At 40.8% G+C, this 19,595-nt stretch overlaps 1 protein-coding gene and 1 pseudogene across 1 annotated transcript; one reads left to right on the top strand and one right to left on the bottom strand.

Moving 5' to 3' along the window:
* LOC130841426 (nuclear RNA export factor 3-like) overlaps positions 1-19,595 on the bottom strand; it is a 579,609-nt pseudogene that overhangs the window by 68,133 nt on the left and 491,881 nt on the right.
* Positions 13,235-15,435, top strand: ARMCX5 (armadillo repeat containing X-linked 5). Its single transcript, XM_057717389.1, has one exon. It carries the CDS (start codon positions 13,622-13,624, stop codon positions 15,116-15,118), a length of 1,497 nt encoding a protein of 498 aa, XP_057573372.1. The 5' UTR covers positions 13,235-13,621; the 3' UTR covers positions 15,119-15,435.

The raw sequence follows: 19,595 nt of genomic DNA, 5'->3' as shown, positions 1-19,595 counted from the left end.
GAACAGCTTGTGTCACCAACTAGCCTTCATTGTCATCATTTACCAAACTCCTTTTGAGTTTCTTCTGCCAGGAATGGGGGAGGGAGAGAAGGGGTACAATCTAAGAAATGATACATGTGCTCTTCTAGGCACTGCTGTCTCATTTCTTGGAAGAAATGGGTAAGGGTGAGCAGATTTGCTTGGCATCATCCTCTGCTGTTCATTAGGATGTGCAAGGGAAATGTGCGGCTGACATCAGGATGACCTGGGCCAGGCCGCATCACCCCATCTTACTGTTGTGCTGAGTTCTCACATCCTGCCACTTTCTCCTTGCAATGATGATGAAAAAAAAGCTTTTGAATATGAGGGTATTGTTATAATAAATGTGATGACAGTTACTCTTAGGTGTCATGGATTACTGTCAGGGTGGTCAGCTCTGGACTAAATCACTCTCCTGCAATTTTCACAACAGTATGATACTCAGGGATATATTCATTACTATTCAAGTGTTCAGTGTTAAAGTTTGTGTTTAATTTCTAAAGATTAAAAAAGGCAAATAAAATGGTGCTAAATTTTCACCCTTGAGCACGTTCAGTGAGACAGGTCATGCAAGCATTTGTAGTGCCATTCTCTTCAAGCCTTTTCTTCTTCTTGTAGAAATGTTGCCCTATTTGCCTTCCCCAGTGTATATTATGCTTTTTATTCCATTGAGGGTAGGGTAGTATACATGCCATTTAACAAAATGAAGAAAAAATTGAAAAAAAATAGGAAATGCGGAAAAACTCTAGTGCACAAGAGTCAGGCTAGTTAAGTCCAGCACCACACTGAACTGGACTCAATCGTTTTTGGATTAAAGAAGCCTTACTCCCTGCATATTCTCTCATGCTGCCATATAAGTCTAGCAATGAAGATTCTCGAGTTCCTCCTGCCTTGTCACAGGGACTCAGGAGTTGACCAAGGAAAACAATTTGGCCCCATGAGGAATGGCACTGTCAGTCTGAAAGTATACGGTTGTGGTCACCTCATGAAAATGTGTGGTAGATGGCTCTCAGGAAAAATACGAAGTCTGGGTCATCCATGTGGCAGCTTTGCATGGGGAGATGGTATCTCTGAACTTGAACTGAACAGCCTTCCATGAGCTTGACCAAAGCAATGAGAGTGGTCAGTAAGTGTGGTTTGAATGATAGGTTTAAAGAGAAGGCAAACTCTTTGAAAATATAGCAGAGGGAGGAATACTCTGAAACTCATTCTATGAGGCCACTATCACCTTGATACCAAAACCAGACAAAGATATCACAAAAAAAGAAAATTACAGGCCAACATCACTGATGAACATATATGCAAAAATCCTCAACAAAATACTAGCAAACAGAATCCAATAGCATGGGACTTCTCTGGTGGTGCACTGGTTAAGAATCCAGCTGCCAATGCAGGGGACACAGGTTCAATCCCTGGTCTGGGAAGATCCCACATGCTGCAGAGCAAGTAAGCCCATGTGCCACAACTACTGAGACTGTGCTCTACAGCCCACGAGCCACAACTACTGAGCCTACATGCTCTAGGGCCTGCATGTGACAACTACTGAGCCCACATGCTGCAACTAATGAAGCCCGTGCACCTAGAGTCTGTGCTCTGCAACAAGAGAAGCCACAGCAATCAGAAGCCTGTGCACTGCAATGAAGAGTGGTCCCCTTTCCCCACAACTAAAGAAAGCCTGAGCACAGCAACAAAGACCCAATGCAGCTAAGAAATAGATTTAAAAAAAAGAATCAAACAGTACAATAAAAGGATCATACACCATGATCAAGTGGGATTTATCCCAGGAACACAAGGATTCTTCAATATACACAAATCAATCAATGTCATACACCATGTTAACAAATTGAAGGATAAAAACCATATGATAATATCAATAGAGGCAGAAAAGCTTTTGACAAAATTCAACACCCATTTATGATAAAAATTCTCCAGAAAGTGGGCATAGAGGGAACCTACCTCAACATAATAGAAGCCATATATGACAAATCCATAGCAAACATCATTCTCAGTGGTGAAAAACTGAAAGCATTTCCTCTAAGATCAGGAACAAGACAAAAGTGCCCACTCTCACCACTATTATTCAACATAGTTTTGGAAGTTTTAGCCATGGCAATCAGACAAGAAAAAGAAATAAAGGGAATACAAATTAGAAAAGAAGTAGGAAAACTGTCACTGTTTGCAGATGACATGATACTATACATAGAAAATCCTAAAGATGCTACCAGAAAACTACTAGAGCTAATTAATGAATTTGGTAAAGCAGCAGGATACAAAATTAATGCACAGAAATCTCTTGCATTCCTATACACTAACAATGATCAGAAAGAGAAATTAAGGAAACACTCCTATTTACCATTACAACAAAAAGAACAAAATACCTAGGAATAAACCTACCTAAGAAGGCAAAAGATCTGCTATTGCAGAAAACAATAACACACTGATGAAAGAAATCAAAGATGACACAAACAGATGGAGAGATATACCATATTTTTGGATTGGAAGAGTCAACACTGTGAAAACAGATTCAATACAATCCCTGTCAAATTACCAATGACATTTTTCACAGAACTACAACAAAAAATTTTAAAATTTGTTTGGAAACACAAAAGACCTGCAATAGCTGAAGCAATCTTGACAAAGGAAAATGGAGCTGGAGGAATCAGGCTCCCTGAGTTTGAACTATACTACAAAGCCACAATCATCAAGACAGTATGGTACTGGCACAAAAACAGAAATAGAGATCAATGGAACAGGATAGAAAGCCCAGAGATAAACCCAGGCACATATGGTCACCTTATCTTTGACAAAGGAGGCAAGAATATACAATGGAAAACAGACAGCCTCTTCAACAAGTGATGCCAGCAAAACTGGACAGGTACAGGTAAATGAATGAAATTAAACACTTGCTAACACCATACACAAAAATAAACTCAAAATGGATCAAAGACCTAAATGTAAGGTCAGACAGTATAAAACTCTTAGAGGAAAATATAGGCAGAACACTCTATGACATAAATCATAGCAAGATCCTTTTTCACCCACCTTATAGAGTAATGGAAATAAAAAGAAAAATAAATAAATGGGACTTAATTAAACTCAAAAGCTTTTGCATAGCAAGGGAAACTATAAACAAGAAGACAACCCTCAGAATGTGAGAAAATATTTGCAAATGAAAAAACTGACAAAGGATTAATCTCCAAAATATACAATATATTGAGCAGCTCATGCAGCTCAATATCAAAAAACAAACAACTCAATCCAAAAATGGGCAGAAGACCTAAGCAGACATTTCTCCAAAGAAGACATACAGATGGCCAACAAACACATGAAAAGATGCTCAACATCACTAATTATTAGAGAAATGCAAATCAAAACCACAGTGAGGTATCACCTCACACCGGTCAGAATGGCCATCATCAATAAATCTAGAAACAATAAATGCTGGAGAGGGTGTGAAGAAAAGGGAACCCTCTTGCACTCTTGGTGGGAATGTAAATTGATACAGCCACTATGGAGAACGTTATGGAGGTTCCTTAAAAAACTAAAAATAGAACTACTATATGACCCAGCAATCCCACTACTGAGCATATGCCCTGAGAAAACCATAATTCAAAAAGGGACATGTACCACAATGTTCATTGCAGCACTATTCACAATAGCCAGGACATGGAAACAACCTAAATATCTGAAAGTTGAATGGATAAAGAAGATGTGGCATATATATACAATGGAGTATTACTCAGCCATAAAAAGAAATGAAATTGAGTTATTGGTAGTGAGGTGGATGGACCTAGAGGCTGTCATACCGAGTGAAGTAAGTCAGAAAGAGAAAAACAAATACCGTATGCTAATGCATATATTTGGAATCTAGAAAAATGGTACTGAGGAACCTAGTGGCAGGGCAGGAATAAAGATGCAGACATAGAGAATGGACTTGAGGACATGGCAGGGAAGGGGAGTCTGGGACATAGTGAGAGAGTAGCATTAACATATATACACCACCAAATGTAAAATACATAGCTAGTTGGAAGCTGCTGCATAGCACAGGGAGATCAGCTTGGCGCTTTGTCACGACCTAGAGAGGTGGAATATGGAGGGTGGGAGGGAGGCTCAAGAGGAAGGGGATATGGGGATATATGTATACGTATAGCTGATTCACTTTGTTGTACAGTAGAAACTAACACCACATTGTATAGAAATTATACTCCAATAAAGATGTATAAAAATAAAATTTAGCATTGCTGATTTAAAATAAATAAAAAATAAAAATGGGCAAAGGATTTGAATAGGCACTTCTCCAAATAAGATATATAAATGGCCAATAAAGATATCAAAAGATGATCAACATCAGTAAACGTTAGGGAAATGCAAATTAAAAACAACAATAAGCTACCACTCTATACCCTTTAGGAGGGCCATATTAATAAACAAAACCCACAGAACATAAATGTTAGAGATGTGAAGAAACCCTTCTGTATTGCTGCTAGGAATGCAAAAATGGTTCAGCCACTGTGGAAAACAACATTGTAGTTCCTCAAGAAAATTAAACATAGAATTGACATGTGACCCAGCAATTCTACTTCTAGGCATATGCCCAAAGGAATTGAAAGTAGGGACTCAAACAGATATCTGTACACAAATGTTCACAATAGCTAAAAGATGGAGACAACCCAAATGTCCATTGACAGATGAATGGATAAACAAAATATGGTATATATTGAATACATGCAGTAGAATATTATTTAGCCATAGAAAGAAATGAAATGATACATGCTACAATATGGATGAACCTTGAGAACATTACGCTAAGTGAAGGAAGTAAATCACAAAGGACCACATATTGTATGATTCCATCTATATGTAACATCCAGAATATGAAAATCCATAGATATAGGAAGTAGATTAGTGTTTGGTAGGGCCTAGGGCAAAGGGGAAATGGGGAGTGACTGCTTACTCCTTTTGGGGTGATGAGAATGTTCTGGAACTAGATATTGGTGATGGTTGTACAAAATTTGATTGTACTAAATGCCACTGAGTTGTACCCACTTTAAAATGGTTAAAAGGGTGAATTTTATGTTATGTGACTTTTTCCACAATAAAAAAATAGCTAAAACATGGATGAATCTTAAAGACATTTTGCTAAGTAAAAAAAGACACATATGAAATATCCAGAATAGGTAAGCAACAGCAACAGAAAACAGATTAGTGGTTGCCAGGGGCTGTTTGGAGGGTGATTGGGAGTGAGTGCTTAATAGTATGGGATTTCTGAATAATTTCTGAACCTAGATAATGATGATTGTGGGGAGCAGCCCTGAGAAAGGGGTCCTGCTCCCAGGACATGGCCCTGGGAGCTGCCTTAATTCAAGGATTTGTGTAAAACAAACATAGCTCTCTGTCCCGCCACCCCTGACCTTGAGTATGTGCTTAAACAAAGAGCATGTGATTCCTTGGGCTGCAGTGTGTGTTCCTACAGACTCCTTATCATATGAGAACATCCTGAGACCATGTAGGGTACAGGCTACTACGCAAGTTCCTGGTGCCCTTGAAGAGATAGAACAAGTTACAACAAAGAAGGAGTCATTTCTTTTGATGTCCCCCTTTGTTCTGAAAGTGTATTAAAGGCCACCGCATAATAAAGAAGTTTGTCAGTTGACCTAGAGGCTTCTGATCCTCTCGACCCCATCTTTTGTCTGTCTGTCTTTATTTCCTAGCCGCGTCGTGTTTGCCTAAGGACCTGATCGATTTTGCCGGCAGGCTCCGGCAGATGATGATTATACAACCTTGTGGGTGTACTTAATGCCACTGGATTGTATACTTTAAAATGGTTAAAATGGTCACTTTTATGCTGTCTGTATTTTGTCATACTTTAAAAAATCCACAATGGAGTTCTTTAAAAATAATACTGAATTTTTTTGTGAATATAATATACTTACTATAGAAATGTGGAAAATACATGAGTATAAAACCATAGGGAAAGAAACCGCACATAATCCAGATCATAAGCACAATCACTACTGCTGATTTTTGCTTTTCTTTGCACATACCTTTTGTTTGTTTGTTTCCATTGGTTTTATTTTTATTTGTTTTTTAATTGGTGTATTGTTGATTTACAACTTGTTAGTTTCTGGTATACAGCAAAGTGATTCAGTTATACTTGTTTTAGATTATTTTCCATTATAGGTTATTAGAAGATATTGAATATAATTCCCCATGCTGTACAGTAAATCTTTGTTGCTTCTCTATTTTACGTATAGTAGTTTGTATCTGTTAATACCATACTCCTAATTTATCCCTCCCCTAACCCTTTCCCCTTTGGTAACCATAAATTTGTTTTCTATGTCTTGGAGTCTATTTCTGTTTTGTACATAGATTCATTTGTATTATTTTTTTTAGATTCCACATATAAGTGATATAATATTTGTTTTCCTCTGTCTGACTTACTTCATTAAGTATAATATTCTCTAGCTCCATCCATGTTGCTGTAAATGGCAATATTTCATTCTTTTCTATGGCACATACCTTTTTCTTATATAACATATTCTGGATAAAATCATTTTTGACAATATATTTTTTTACTTGGCATCATTTCATGAGACTTTTTCCTATGTCATTAAAATATTCCTAAATGCTTTTTTGAAAGTCAAATGGCAAAATACTACAAATAAACAAATAAAAAAATCATTAAAGCAAGAAATGGCTGGGGCAGAAGCTTTTAGAGGAAGAGGGCTCAAGAGAGTGTGTTTTTAAAATAGGAGAAATAACAGCATGTTTTATGCTGCTGGAAAGATAACTGATTACAATGAAATAAATATAATGAAATCTTTTTTGGTGAATGTGTGTGTGTGTGTGTGTGTGTGTGTGTGTGTGTATGTGTGTGTGTACACAGATTGACACTGATGTTAAGTCTGGAAGGATATATACCAAAATGTTACCAGTATCTAACTGCTAGGATATGCGATACATTTCCCCCAATTTTTTCTTATAATTACTAGTTTTTCTATTGTAAACATATATAACTTAGGTAATAAAAAATGTTAAAGGATAGGGAAAATAGACATTCCCAGAAAGTTCAATTTAAAACAACTGCAATAGAAGTTGAATAATTTTCAGAACAAAGCACATTTCTAAAGCAACCTATGAATTCAGTTAAGACTATGATCACGAGAACTATCTCACTGTTTTTTGTTTCTTCCAGTGGAAGGGCCGAAAGCTGGGACCACCTTAAAACAAAAAAAAGATGCCTAAAAAAATAGAAAGCTTCAGTCCATTCTCTGCACCCGCGTCCTTGTTCTTGTCACTGAGTTCATCAGTACCATTTTTAGATTCTGTATATGTGAGTTAGCATACAATATTTGTCTTTCTCTTTCTGACTTACTTCACTCGAGGTTTGGGAGGGGGCGGGGGGTGAAGGGGAAGCTGAGACGAAGCGAGAGAGTAGCACAGACATATATATACTACCAACTGTAAAATAGATAGCCAGTGGGAAGTTGTTGTATAACAAAGGGAGTTCAACTCGAGGATGGAAGATGCCTTAGAGGACTGGGACGGGGAGGGTGGGGGGGAGTCGAGGGAGGGTGGGGGGGAGTCAAGAGAGGGAGGGAATATGGGGATATGTGTATAAAAACAGATGATTGAACTTGGTGTGCCCCCCAAGAAATAATAAATAAATTTAAAAGAAATAGAAAGCTTATCTTCCATAATTGTTATTTTCAATGGCTACCCTTTCTGCTCTTTGGGCGTTTTCTAAGTACCAAGAGCGCTGTGCTATGCTTCGTTGCAGTATGCGGGCTTCTCATTGCGGTGGCTTCTCTTGTTGCAGAGCACAGGCTCTAGGCGCACAGGCTTCAGTAGTTGTGTTGCACGGGCTCAGCAGTTGTGGTGGACAGGCTTAGTTGCTCTGCGGCATGTGGGATCTTCCCAGACCATGGATCAAACCTGTGTCCCCTGTGTTGGCAGGTGGATTCTTAACCACTGTGCAACCAAGGAAGTCCCATCACATCACATTTCTGTATGGATTCAGATACAGTCTCCTCAGTGGAAAGCAAAATTATCTTTAATAGTAGTAGTAGTAGTATCGGTACAGCATTTATTATAGACTTACCCAGTAAAATAGATTGTGAATCTCACAGGAAAAATGTGTAGTTAAGGCCTCTTGGAGGCTTGTCCTTCAAATCTAAAGGATAAACCATCTACTTTCATTAATGCCATTTCAGAATTTCTAAGCCAACCAATGGGCCTTTCTCACTGTCTTTTACTAACATGGTGGCCCAACTTAGAGTCTAAGTGTGTAAGTCTGAGGAGTTGGAGCATTACTAAGAATATGTGGTGTGTTTTAAATATCTTCTGATTCTAAGGCATATTTTATTTAAATTAAAATTTATTTTTGAATAGTTATAAATATGAGGTTCAAAATTCAAAAAGCACACACAGAAGTTCACACAGGTAAATCTCCAGGTCTCTTTCACATCTTTGACTGTCTATCAATAGGTTACCCTCCAAAAGAGGCAAGCCACTAGCAATGTATAAGAATGCCAGTTTTCCCACTCTTCTCCAATCCATTCCCAAACTTCTTGTTCTTTGCCAATATAATTGATGAGAAACAATATATCATTGTAATTATAATTTGCACTTCTGTTATCAGTGAGATGAAACATTTTCTTATATATTTAAGAAACATTGATTTCTCTTTTTTATGAAGAATCTGTTCATATATTTGCCTATTTTTCTACTGGGTTATTGGTCATTGATCTTTATGAATTCATAGGGGTTTGCTATATATTAAAGGAGCTTAGTAAGGCATAGTTTCAAGAAGACAGAAAAAGGAAAAAAAGGAAAAAAAAACTATGAAATCTAAATTATATGTATCCTCCCAAATGTTCATTGCAATATGTGATATTAAGATACCCCAGGTTACTTTCCAAAATATATTTTTTAAAAAATCTTTGCTTCCTTCCTCCATTCAAAATTATACAGAGAGCATCCCCAGTGTGGCAGACATCAAAGACAAAGACAAACCTAGAGATAGGCCTTGATTTGCAAACAGTAGAAGGTACCATGGAATTCTCATGACTCAATGGCCCCTCACTTCTTTCAACTTGGAATGGAAAATCAAAAAAAATTATATATTCAGGGAGAATGAGCATATGCATTCATTAGGCAGGATGTAGTGGTGAGAGAAGAGGAGGAGTCAGGAAAGCAGCTAGAATCTGCCTTGAGGGTGCATGGGTAGTGTCCGTTTCTCCTTAGAGAGGACAGTGTAAGAGAGGGCAGGCCCGGCCCTACCTGGTGCCTGACACCTGGCTGTGGGGTGAGAGACAGGGAGGATTGTCTGAGCCGCTGCGGGTCCTGACAGGGAAAGGCCCTCTTTCCTGGGCAACTGTGGGGATAGTGAAATGGCAAAGTGTGCTACCACTGCGATAGAGAAAACGGCAGTGTGGCAGAAAGAATGATGACACTGGTGCAGACACGTGGTTTGTCTCCTCAGGCCAGAGGTCTACCCAGGGCTGCCTTCCGTTAGAGGAGGGACAGTGGCTCTGGCTCCACGGGCATCCCCTCCCACCTTCCTCTGTCCGTGGCCCCAGGAACAATGAAAGCAGAACTGGGGAGGGCCGCCCAGAACCTCCGGGATGGTCTGGCCTTAAATCTCCTCTCTTCTCCCAGCCTGCATTTCTAATATTTCCTCTACCTCACCTGACTTTTTGTGCAGACAATATGGTGGGTCAGGCATAAAAAGGGGCCTGCAACGAGATAGTTTGGCATTTAATCTTTTCTCACTTTAGTGCTGCTTTCTTAACTCTCTTCCACTTCATCTTCCATTTCAGGTGATAAATAAGGAAACCCTGCGGTGGGGGTGTGGGGTGGGGAGGAAGGTAGGTGGTTCAAGAGTACAAAGATATTTGAGTATTCATCCTCTTCCATGAATACAGAGTTGTTTTCCACATACCCAGGCTCAGGCTCCTGCATATTTAGGTGCAGAAAATATCGTGGGCGTCAGGAAGGGAGGCAGGGCATAAGAATGGCATGTCTACACAATGGGGTAGTTTGGTACTAATGTGCTTCTCTCAGTCCATTTGTGCTTTCCCTATATTCTCATCCCACCTTACTTTTGACTATTCTGTACAAGAAATACGGTAGGCAATCAGGACGAGAGACTTAGAGGAAAACAAGAAAAGACTAAGATGTTTGATAGTGATCAACTAGTCCAACCAGAGCAGCTTTCCAGACGCTCTGCCTCGCCCCTGCCCTTTTGTTCAGAGGACTGATTGCTGGGAAGGGCGGTTTGGAGGGGCTTCTCTCATAGCGGGGACACATAGTTTTTGGGATAGGTGAGAATTTACCTTCTCTCTCTGTCCTGAGCCTCTTTCCCGACCTTCTCACCTGGACCCCCTCCCCTAACCCACTCACTAAGGCGGGCCTCGACCTTTGGAGACGCGAATGTGTAAAAACTATGTTTTGGTATCCGTCCGCCTTATCAGGCCAGAGCTGATTCACTGACGCCACCGCCCAAAACCCGTAAACATTTCAGTTCAGGGTTAAAGACTGTAAGTTTGGGGTGGGGGAAGCTCCCTAAAAGAGGGGAACTAATACGGAGACCCTCTGGTTTAGTAGGCTTCTCTCTGTCCAGCGCAGCTTTCTCTACATCCAGACCCCGCCCCTTCCCACACCAGTACCCTAAACAGCCAGGGTGGGCGGGACGGAGCGAGCCCTTAGACGAAGGAGCGGCGCTATGCAGAGCGTGGTATCACTCCGCCTCCGTGAAGCCGGATCCCCTTCAACTCCGCTCTAGCTGCTCCGGCTGTCGGCCTTGGTTCTGGGTACGTGGCGAGACAAAGTGTGCGGAGGAAAAGGTAGCTGTTGAAGAGTCACTAGGAGCGGGCCCTTGAGACGTCCTGGGGAGGATAAGGAGAAGGAAATTCCAGAAAGTGACAGCCGTTTGCCAGTTACGGCCCTTCATCTGATAAAGCAGGTATCTTGTCCTGAATCCCCGGTGCCGGGCCAATCCCTAAACATAGTCGCCGCCATTGTCTCGTGTCCTTATGTCCGTCTGACTGTCCGTCCCATTTTCTTAGGGCTCGGCACCCCTCGAGGCAAAGAAATGAGAAAACTGCCTCTCATCAAAGCAGAGCAGGTCAGTGAGAAGGCGGGCATTGCTTGGGAGTGTGAATAAGGGTGTCAGAGATGAACGTGGGAGGTGTGACTTTGTCATTGGGCACGCACGGGTGGTGAGAGGGAGAGCGGGACAGGGGTCATTTGAGTGGCGCACAACGGTGAATTAAAAATGACCTGCCTCTTGCTAGCTTGATTTCCAGACACTGCCCTCCCTCCCCCACCATGTTTGTGGAGGGAAAGGAGTGTAGTAGCGGCTTCTAGCGGAGAAATGGTGGGTTGCATTAATAGCAGGAGGGGCTGCTGCTGTTGATGAGAGCAGTTGTCTGGGGAGCCCTGGGAGGGAAAGAGTGTAAAAAGAGGTTTAAGTGTTTGATGATCAAGGCCCTGGATTAGAAAAGGGTCTCCTGTCCTGGTTACTAGGCTATTAATAACCAAGTCCCTCGCATTGTCTTTTCCTTGGGTAGTTGAGTGAGTGTGTATCATGCGTTTATATGTGTAGGTCTGTTTCTACATTTGCGGTACTCCATGATTCTGTAAAGGTCTGTAGAGGGCAGTGAACCTCAAAGGGAAAGGAGAAGAAAAAGAAAATTGGCCTAATTTCTGCAGAGAGGGCAGTGTGTGGATGTGGTAGATGGCTAAGATTAGAGCAGATAGGGATCTAGGGGAAACTCCAGATCTCCTTTCTGCCAGCTTTCCAAACAGTCCTCCCTTATTTCCATTGTGTTGAAGAAAATGATAGGCTTTGGGGAGAAGACGGAAACACAAGGACTTAGATGAGATTTGTAAATAATTCTTTTCATTGATTTCCAAGCCAGCTTCCATGGTTTGTCTGAGCATTCCATCCCTACTAATACCACCACTATCTTGCAGTAGTTTTTGAGTTGTCTCTGCAGGGAAATTGTCAGACTGAGAATGGAGCAGAGGAGCTTGGAGATTTGGGGGAGGGGAGGAAGAAAGAGAGAGAGAAATTTTTGGCCGTCAGGTACTTTTATCCAGAAAGGATCAGTGTCCTAGGTGCTGATTTCTATCAAGGGCTCAGTCTCCGTTGTCTCTATTTATTTATTTATCTCTGCATTTGTGAATCTTTGTGTGTAGGTCTGTCCTTAGGTCTGTGGAACTCTCAGTTGTTGTGAAGGCTTGTAAATGGTAACCCAACTTGAAGCTAGGAAATAATGAAGAAGAGAAATGTGTTTTGTATCTGTTTAGATGGTGTGAGGGTAGAGTGATTGAGACTAGAGACTTCTGTCTGTTCTGTTTTGCCAGTTTACTAACCCCTTTGGTCCCCTGCTGATTTAGATGGGAGCATTCTTAAGCTTTTTGGTATAGAAGGGTAATACCTGCTTTTATTACTTCCCACTTGGTTTTCCTATTCTTTTGCTTCACCCCAGCGCAATTCTGAAACAGGGAAATGTCAGGGCAGTCACTGAAAAGGAAAGTGGTGGGAAACAGGAGGAGGAGCAGTCCTGAAGCAGGGCAGTGGGAGGAAGGGACCAGAAGGAGGGAAACACTAGACAAACCACAAGTATCGGGACCAGGGACCAAGGTCAGTCTACCAAGAGATCAGTTTCCATATCCTCCTGTTTATTTGTCCATAGGTCTGCCTTTAGGTCTGCTGTAGGGCTTGTCATCATTGGAAGCAAGGAAAGGAGCAGGAAATTACTCCAGATCAGTGAAGGTTAGTGTATATGGAGACTTCCTCAGTAGACCTGTAGGATGAGGTAGTAGAGATCTGCTTGGGTGCAGTAGGGGTAGAGAGCCAGTCTAGGCATTCTTCAGTTTCTCTCACTCCCATTCAGCTTTTCCACTCTCCATACTCTTGTTTTGTGTCTGGAAAAAAGATCTATTGCATCTGCAATAGTAGGGAGCATGAAATGAAGGGAGAGAGAGTTTGCTAATTATCTACCTTTTACATTTAGCACTGAATTTCCATACTTTCCTGTCTCTCTGTACTAATCAACATGAGAAAAAAGTTGGAAAAGACTCAAAGCCCCATTTCCTTCCTCCACCCCTAGGTCCAACTTCAGTGGCAGATCTGGTGTCCTTGGAGTGGCTGAAGACCACCACCCTCCACAGGGCTGCGCTCAGGCACACAGCCATCCTTCCCTTCCCTGAGTGAGCTTCCTCTGCACGTTGTTTATATCACTGGCAGAGCCTATAGTTGAAAAAGGGGCTGAGTGACAACTGGACTTTGTATGAAAACACCAACCTGGGAGAGACCTTCAGTCAAGGCTGAGACAGGGGTGGGGATACATAACTTGGCCTTACCTCTAACTTGGAGCATGACTGGCTTTGGGGCTAAGGCAGGGGCAGAGGAGGGGCTGAGGCTGGCCTGAAAGCTGGAATCAGTGGCCTTGCCAACACTAGAGCAAAGGCTAAAATCCAAGCCAAGGCAGTGGCTGAGGCAGGACCAGAAACAGGACCAGTGACCCAGGCCAAGGCTGGGGATGGAGCAGTGGCCAGGACACAGACAGTGACCTACGCTGAGGACGTGGCTATGACAAGGGAAGTGAGCAAGATGGAAGCTAAGACTAAGACTAGAGTTGTGGCTGAGACTAAGGCAAACCCCTCAACAGAACCTGGTGTAGTGTCTCAAACCAAGTCAAAGGCCATGCCTATGTCCAGGGTCAGTGCTGTGACCAAGTATGAAGTCAAGGCTGATGCTGGAAGTGAAGCCAATGTCAGATCCTTTGCCAAGGCTGATGATAAAGACAATATTGGGTCCAGGTCCCAGAGAAGGAGGGAGCCCAGCATCAAGTTGAGGGTTGGGGACAGAGCTGGTATTGTAATCGAGTCCAGTGATGAGGCTGAAGAAAATGTCTGCTCTTGGTTTTGGACTGGAGAAGAGCCTAGTGTAGGATCCTGGTTCTGGCCTGAAGAAGAGACCCCTTTTCAAGTGTATAAGCCTCCACCCAAGATCCAGGAAAAGCCCAAGCCCGCACCCAGACCCAAACCCGAACTTACTATAAAGCAAAAAGCGGCAGCATGGTCAAGGGCCAGGTTTTGTGTCCTAGTCCCAATAGAGGGAGGGGAGAGATCCTTGCCTCCAGAAGGGAACTGGACTCTGGTTGAGACCTTGATTGAAACTCCTCTGGGGATTCGGCCTCTGACCAAGATCCCACCCTATAATGGGCCTTACTTCCAGACCTTAGCTGAGCTCAAAAAACAGGTTAAATATAGGGAAAAGTATGGGCCCAATCCAAAAGCCTGCCGCTGCAAATCACGTGTTTTTAGTTTAGAGCCTAAAGAGTTTGATAAACTCGTTGCCCTACTTAAGTTAACTAGGGATCCTTTCATTCATGAAATAGCTACAATGATAATGGGTATCAGCCCTGCTTATCCATTTACCCAAGATATAATTCATGATGTAGGTATTACTGTTATGATTGAAAACTTGGTCAATAATCCTAATGTTAAAGAACACCCTAGAGCTTTAAATATGGTAGATGACAACTCTGAGTCTTCTGGAGAACCAAAAACAGAAGAATCATACATAAATCAAGTTTGTAAGGACATAATCTCTTATCCTTTGAATTCCCCTGTGCAACTGGCTGGACTGAAATTATTAGTGCAGCTAAGTGTTAAATTTGAGGACCACCATGTGATTGTCAATTACATTCCAGATTTCCTCACCTTGTTAAATAATGGAAGTGTCAAAACCAAGTTTTATGTTTTAAAAGTGTTTTCGCGCTTGTCTAAAAATCAAGCCAATACAAGAGAACTGATCAGTGCCAAAGTACTATCATCGTTGGTTGCGCCCTTTAACAAAAATGAGTCAAAGGCCAATATTCTTAATATCATTGAAATATTTGAGAATATAAATTTCCAGTTCAAAAAGAAGGTGAAGCTGTTTACCAAGGAAGAGTTCACTAAATCTGAACTTATTTCCATATTCCAGGAAGCAAAAGAGTTTGGTCAGAAACTACAAGACTTAGCAGAGCACAGTGATCCTGAGGTGAGAGATAAAGTTATACGATTAATACTCAAACTCTGAATAGCCGTATGTTCTCACAAAGCCTTGAGCAATTTTTTGGTGTTGTAATATGAAACCAATGCATATTATAAGTTCAATATTTATGCTATCTGTGCTGATTGAAGAAGCCAATTTTATGAATACCAAATGACCTTGAGAGCTTGAATGTTTGTTGATTTTTATTGTGCTATACAACTTTAGGTATTTCTAGTATTTCTGCAATATGACCTAATAATGAACCTATTCATCCTGAGTAAGCTATACTTCTGTGCTTTATATTGACATAAGTGTATTCATTTAAGACTTCATTTACATGTAAATAAAGTTGCATACTTAAACTGGCGAAAACATTGTCCTAGTTCTTCAGTTGAAGTCTAGTCAGAGGGATAAAGCACAAATAACAGATGAGTACCGTCTATGTCTGTAGTGGGGTACAAGCAAAACAAGCTTACATTGAAAGATCAATTTCTTTTCAACATGTTCAAGGAATAGAATCACTCTGTACGCAAGAAGACAGGACTGTGCTACTAGCTGACATCTAGGCAGATCTAGGAAAAGGGGTGAAGACGTAGACTTAGGAGTGAAGGAGCACAGGTGCTTTAATTACAGTCTGAGTCCCAGAACTTGTGCTCAGCCTTTCACATAAGATGTCTCATCAGGATATCTTGAAGCTTTTTAACCTCCAAGAAAATTCCTGGTTCTCATCCCCATTTAGCAAAGCCATGGAAGTGTGGTTCTGAAAGGACCTAGTCCCATTGTGCCCTCAACATCCAGGCGCCCCATCTTGGGGTACAAAGTTTACTGCTTCATCTGAGGCTCCCTCCCCCATTATTCCTGCGTCTCAGAGTAGGGCCTTTCTAGGGTCTAACTACAGAAATTGCTTCATGGATAATCTCATTTGCCCCATCTTTATGACTGTTTGCTCTCATACTTGCTTTTGTTTACTGCCCAATGCTTTGGACTTGGTGATTTGCGCCTGTGCCTGATGATAGTACCCTGTTTGTGCTGATCCCTTTTAATCAGAGCTCAGCTCTGTGAGATAGCCACAGGATACCAAAGTCCTTTAGGAGTGTGTGGTTAGGAAAAAATTAATTCCCCGAATCTCACTGTCCTATTTATTTGTACAGTTTATAGAGCTGAAGCCATGCTGTGTATACTACCGTAGCTCCTGCTGTTTATATCTAACGAAAGCTGGGTTCTGGTTAAGAGTTTGTGGCATAGAATGCCAGAATTTAGATTGGGATCTGGGGTCACCTCTGCCTCTCCTACCCTCTGTCTCCTTTGCTGTTATCATCCTCTATCCTTAACTGCCCGGAATTGAGAAATTGGGTATTGGGAAATACAGTGTACAAATATTGGTCTTTCTACTGAACTTCTTTTCTCTCCTAACTTTTTATGTGTTGGGGGGAAGGCCTAAACTGAAAAATCTCAACAAGGTGTCATGTACCCCTAGTTTTAGCAGCTATCTTTAATTTCTGTTAAGGTCAAATCTGAATCTATCTTCCATATATCTAGGAGTTGAAATGAAAGACAGCCAGCCACACTTGTGCATTAAGGATGAAAAAAATGCAGATAGGCTTTTTGCAACATACAGTTGCAACTTGGATGATTTTTGAAGTTCTTTATAACTTGTTTTTTAATCTGAAGAACTCCCATAGCCTGGAATTCCAGCTGTGGGTACTGCTTTCAGAATTGAGGATCTTCACAGTACAATTGGACCAGACCCTTTGGAAATATTCTGTCTCAAACGCCCTATGGAGCACACACATAATCAGTCAATGGCTGTGGCATTTTCCGTCAGCTAAAGAGAAGGGTGAGTGTGAGGTATGTAGGTGTTTGTATCAAAGCAAGAAGCCAATGGTCTCTCCTTGGGTAGGAATTATGGAAGACAGAGTCAGTTCCCAAATCGTTCCTGGGGTATACTCAAAGTCAAAACCGCATTGCTCATCTCTTGTTTCATCTTTCCTGGAAAAATAATTCAGGCAAGCCCATGTAGTATCAAGGCTGATCCAAATGTTACTTGTCTCAATATGTTGCTGCCTAGGGGTAAAAATCAGTGTAGATTTCAAATCTTTCCTGTCATCAAATAAAGCAGGAAATCTTCCAAAACACAACTGGACTATTAGCACCTACTGACCCTTTGCTGCGCCCTCAATTTTAAATGAGGAACTTTCAGTGGGAATCCATGTATATAATATCACCAGATTCCCTAGCAAGGCTTTGAAGGCTCTGTATCCTTCAGCATCTTTCCATTGTCACCATTATATCCCACCATGTGACCTGCATTCAAGCCCCATGGGACTTCTGGCTCTCTGAAGCACCTTAGGTGAGAAATCCTGGTCCAGAACTAATGATTCATCCCTCAGTGAGCCAGTGACCAAGTATAAAAAAGCTTTTAGAGGAGGGGTACACTATCATCCTTCAGTTTTCATAACAGATAATTTCTTCTGAGTCAAAACTAGTCTGGTATGAAAAACAACTGTAGCTGTCATCCCTTGGTGTATAAATCTCAAATGGATAAGAAACAAGAGGAAATGACTCAAAGTTTGTGCCTTTTCCATTTGAGACTCCTGTTAAAGTAATGTGATTTTTCTGGTGTACCAAGAACAATGGTAGGAAGTTTTATAATTTACATAAGTCCATTAATGTTATTTTATATAGATAGTAAAATTTTGAAATATATTAAAATTTCCAAAGATAGCCTATTGAACAACTCTATTAAGTGAATGAAAAGATTTATAATTAATTCCCTCTCTCTTTCTCTTCATTCTGCAAGAAACCTGTGGCTGCATTGTACAGAAAAAAATATTTTCTTTTGGGGACTGTTGTTGCCACCCCTCAGAGACAGAATACATGGTCACCCCAGATTTGGTTCAGTTGTCAATACTGATGATGTCACACATATATACATACCAAGACAGTATGAAAAGTTATTACTCAGTAATGAGGCTTTTTGGGCAGAGCAGGTCTAAAAATGGCTTAAGAGAATAGGACAAGGAGATGACCTTTGGATTTTATGGTAGCTAGGAGATAGGTCCTGGATGAGGGTTCTTGAAGGTGGTTTGAACTTCTGCCAGTGCCGAAGGAGGGAGCACCTTGGTTTTCTGATCAGCTTGCCCAGATGTGGGGCAGAAGGGGAAGATATCAACTCATTCAGATGTGGGGCAGAGGAGAAGAAGGGGGTGAGGCTTAAAAGCCATCAGGTAGTCTAAGATCAAAAAAATGGAACCAGCCTCTTTATTACAGGGACTATAACATGTCTGCTTCTTTTACCAGTCATAACTAAAAGCATATACAGATAGGTTTATACTGTGATTGAAGCAAAAGTCATTTTTGGTTAATCAAGCTTCTCTGGAATAGATAGTTTTGTTCTAGCATCTTTGTCCCAAAGCTAATTCTACCAGAATATCCTAGAGTTGCAAGGATTCAATAAACCAGTGGCATGGATATCTTGAGTAACTTAAGTGTTGGCTCCATTACATCAATAACAGGGTTTAATGAATAATATAATGAATAACACGTATTTTCCTTTAGTGCTTCTCAGAGCAAAAACATGAAGCTTACTCAGTTTGACTTTAAAATTAGCAACATGCTTCAAATGACACCATCAATAAAGTGAAAAGGCAACTCATAGCATAGCAAAAAATGTTTGCAAATCATATTTATGATATGGGTCTGGTATCCAGAATAGATAATAAAGTCTTGCCACTCAATAAAGACAAAGCAACGAAAAATAGGCAAAGGATTTGATTAGACATTTCACCAAAGAAGGTATACAAATGTCCAGTAAACACGTGAAAAGATGTTCAACATCTTTAGTCTTTAGAAAAATGCGAATCAAAACCACAGTGATATCACTCACACCCACTGGATGGCTATATAATTCTTTAAAAAAACGGATAATAGCAAGTGTTGGCAAGGATGTAGAAAAATTGAAACCCTTGAACATTGCTGGTGGAAATGTAAAAAGTTGCAGCCAACATATGAAATAGTTTGGCAGTTTCTCTAGTGTACCATATCTTAATTATATAACACCCAAGTTTGAATTAATATCAGCTTAGTTTCAAGAGTATACAAAACTCTGCCCTTACAACTCAGTTTCCCTCTTTATGTTGTTACTGTCACAAATTAGATCTTTATACATCATGTCCATTAATATAGATTTTTAATTATAGTTTTATGCATTTGGCTTTTAAAATACACTATAAATTTGTGTTTCTCTATCTGACATTTCACTTAGTGTAATACCCTCTAGGTCCATCCATGTTGTCACAAGTGGCACAATTTCTTTTTTATGGCTGAGTAATATTGTGTGTGTGTGTGGACATCTAGGTGGTTTCCACATCTTGGTTATTGTAAATAATGCTGCAGTGAGTATAGGGATAGGGGTGCATAGATCTTTTCAAATTAGTGTTTTTGTTTTCTTCAGGTAAATACTCAGACGTGGAATTGCTGGATGATATGCTAGTTCTCTTTTTAAATTTTGAGGAACCTCCAC

Source organism: Hippopotamus amphibius, chromosome X (genome assembly GCF_030028045.1).
Source record: "Hippopotamus amphibius kiboko isolate mHipAmp2 chromosome X, mHipAmp2.hap2, whole genome shotgun sequence".
NCBI lineage: Eukaryota > Metazoa > Chordata > Mammalia > Artiodactyla > Hippopotamidae > Hippopotamus > Hippopotamus amphibius.
The sequence above is the reverse complement of the archived record's forward strand: the minus strand, read 5'-3'. Positions and strand labels throughout refer to the sequence as shown.